Source organism: Tarenaya hassleriana, unplaced genomic scaffold (assembly GCF_000463585.1).
Source record: "Tarenaya hassleriana unplaced genomic scaffold, ASM46358v1 Cleome694, whole genome shotgun sequence".
NCBI lineage: Eukaryota > Viridiplantae > Streptophyta > Magnoliopsida > Brassicales > Cleomaceae > Tarenaya > Tarenaya hassleriana.
Window position 1 is genome coordinate 17,690 of NW_010969488.1, and position 3,271 is coordinate 20,960.

The following is a 3,271-nucleotide window of genomic DNA, read 5'->3' on the forward strand; positions in this document are numbered from 1 at the left end:
CGATTTGGTTAAGAAACGAGTGAAAACAGAGCAATCAAAACAGGGTATGCAAGTCAGTCCGAACAGCGCAGAAAGGCAGTCCGGACGGACCACAAATGCAGTCCGGACGGACCACAAATGCAGTCCGGACGGACCAGAAATGCAGTCCGGACGGACCGTGCAGGGCAGACCAGACGGACTGTGCAGGGCAGACCGGACGGACTGTGCAGGGCAGACCGGACGGACTACGCAGTCCAGCCGACAGAACAGAGTGCATTCCAACGCGATGTGCAGACTTCCATTACACATTGCTCCGCACGTGGGGCACCAAATAACGCGCCGCGAAAACCCTTGGGCTCTCCACAATGCAGGCTTTGAAATGGATCTGAGTTGAGCCCATTGGCCCTCTCTTTCTTGACGAGAAACCCTAGCTAAGATGGCATCTCAGCCACCCTCTGCAGAAGAGAGCAGAGGAAGAAGAGGGAGAAAGAGATAGAGAGGAAGAGAAAGAGAGGGATGTTAGTTATTTTAGAGTAGATTGGTGGACTTTAAAATCTCTCAAAGGATTCTTGTTTCACGTGTATTACAAGTGTGGTGGAGGAGTAAAATGCTTGTAAAAGACGTGTCGTGAATTGGTTAAGTGTTAAGGATTAGTCGGAAGATATTGAAGGTAGCTCGTTTTTCCCGATGAAACAAAACTGGAAAAAATGAGCGACCGCTCAAAAAATGAGCGACCGCTCGGAAAATGAGCGACCGCTCAGAAAAATGAGCGGGTGGCTCATTTTCTCTGATGAACAAAACTGGAGAAAATGATCGACCGCTAGGAAAATGAGCGACCGCTTGGAAATAGAGCGACCGGTCAGGAAAATGAGCGGGTAGCTCATTTTCTCTGATGAACAAAACTGGAAAATGAGCGACCGCTCGGAAAATGAGCGACCCGCCTGATTTTTCTGAGTTGTTCAAAAGAACGAAAAATCGTGTATGTTCGGAAAAAAACTTCCCTATCCTTGCACCTTTTGACTTTTGGAGTGTTAAAAACATTCCTAGACGTCTGAACACAAAAAGTATGAAATCTAATTGATTTTTGAGAGATTTGTGAGCCTTGTTGGTGAAGAAACTTGCTACTTCTTCTCCATCTTTTACTGTTCATCTTCTTTCTCGACCTGAGGAGGTCGGACCATGTGAAGTCGGGGTACCTTCTATAAGCTTCTTCATCAGAATCACCAGAGATAAGTTCCATTGGTGGCATTACGAGCTTGTCGTCCCTCGGACAAAGGAAGAATGCGAACGACCTTCTCTTCTCGTCTTTACTCACCACCGCCCTGTGCAGACAGCTCTTGTACTTTCCATTCGATAATGCCTGTTTATGTACAAAACTCGTTGTGAAATCAAGCAACAAGGTGCACCTACTTCTCGGTTGTCTATCCCGAGAGAACTCCAAAGTTAAGCTTGTTCGCTCTTGAGCAATCTAAGGATGGATGACTTAGTGGAAAGTGTTTCTCGGCATACGCGCGAATAAGGACAAAATACGTTAAAAGGTCTCGTATTGATGTGTATCAAAATATAAAGTTCTCCTCAATCCGAAGATGCGACCCCAATTGCTCAAGGGTCATATCCTCCTTCCTATGTTTCAAGGAACGTTTAACGTCTTTCCAAGACGGTGGTAATTTGTCAACAATGGAAGAAACCATAATAGTTTCATCCATTTTCAACTCATGTTGAGTAAAACTACTCAAGATCCTCTGGAGCTCATGAAATTGCTCCATAACCGGTCTTACGTCCACCATCTTGTAAGCGTTAAACTCGCTTACCAGAAACCTCTTACTCGAGGCGTCTTCCGACATGTATTTTTCTTCCAATTTGGACCACAATTCTTTTGCAGTCTCTATATTTTGATACACATCAAAAAGGGCATCGGACATACCGTTCAATATGTGTCCGCAACACACATAATTGTCGTTGTCCCACTTGTTCCTCGTGCGCGCTTGAGCGAGCTTCTCCTCTTCGTTCTCCTCCGGTCGTGGAGTGCTGATCACATATACCACATGCAATGTAGTAAGAAGAAATTTCATCTTCTTTTGCCACCGCCGGAAAGCCACGCCCTCGAATTTCTCGAGTTTGTGAAAATCAAGAGTTAGATCTCTCACCGAAGAACCCATACCCGTCATTCGATTCCCCCTTCCCCATGTATCCGAAATAAGGGATAACGTTTTAGATTGTTATATAAAAAGATGGATCTGGATACACGAGAATGAATACAAAAGAAAAACATAATCCAAAAATTGTGGAGTGAGTGGGTTGGCGAGGACAACGGTGAACAGCGGTGATGTCATCCTGACGCCGACAGTCACCACCTGCAAGCCCAAACCCATGCCCATACACCACACGACAACTCATACAGGCGTCTGCGTTTCGATTCGAAGGGGGTGAAACGCAGGCCTAACATCCCCACGAGTATCCGAGAACCGCCTTAAACAACCAGGCAAGGTTTAGGGTTTAGTTTATTTACGAGGCTGTCATTTCCAAACGTAGAAAGAAGTTCGGACATTCTAGAACTTGTGCGTAGTGACTTATGCGATTTTCATATTACACCGTCTCTAGGAAATAAAAAGTACGTAGTTATGTTTATTGAGGATTCGACTAGGTTATGCTACGTTTACTTGTTGCATTCTAAAGACGAAGCTTTGGATAAGTTTAGGGTGTACAAGTCCGAGGTTGAAACACAACTCGGGGTTAAGCTCAAGAAGCTTAGAACCGATAGGGGAGGGGAGTATTATGATCCGACATACTTTGAATCCGTAGGCGTGATTCATGAGACGACCGCTCCGTATACACCACAACAAAACGGTGTAGCGGAAAGAAAGAATAGGGTGTTGAAAGAAATGGTAAACTCCATGCTTTCTTTCTCGGGATTAAGCGAGGGTTTTTGGGGAGAAGCCATGTTAACGGCTTGCTATATTCTTAATCGAGTTCCCTCGAAAAAGAATAAAATAACCCCATATGAGCTATGGTATAAGCGAAAACCAAATCTGAATTATTTTCAGATTTGGGGTTGTCGGGCAATGGTTAAAGTCTCGGAACCCAAACGAAAAACTTTGGGTGAACGAGGAATCGAGTGTATTTTTATAGGTTATGCTTTTCATAGCAAGGCATATAGGTTCTTTGTTATAGAACATAACGACTATATAACCGTTCATACGGTTATAGAGTCGAAAGATGCATTATTCGATGAGAGTCGTTTTTCTTCGGTTGAAAGACAACCTCGAGCTATACCGAGTTCAAGTGATAGAGT

The 3,271-nt window shown here is 44.4% G+C and overlaps 1 protein-coding gene across 1 annotated transcript; it reads right to left on the minus strand.

Moving 5' to 3' along the window:
• Positions 1-1,535: 1,535 nt before the first annotated feature.
• On the minus strand, positions 1,536-2,138 carry LOC104800401. Its single transcript, XM_010523196.1, has one exon. The coding sequence runs from the start codon at positions 2,136-2,138 to the stop codon at positions 1,536-1,538; it is 603 nt and encodes a 200-aa protein (XP_010521498.1).
• Positions 2,139-3,271: the final 1,133 nt, after the last annotated feature.

Excerpts from the sequence above, each read along its gene's own strand:
- LOC104800401 (XM_010523196.1), bottom strand. The coding sequence starts at position 2,138 with ATGGGTTCTTCGGTGAGAGATCTAACTCTTGATTTTCACAAACTCGAG.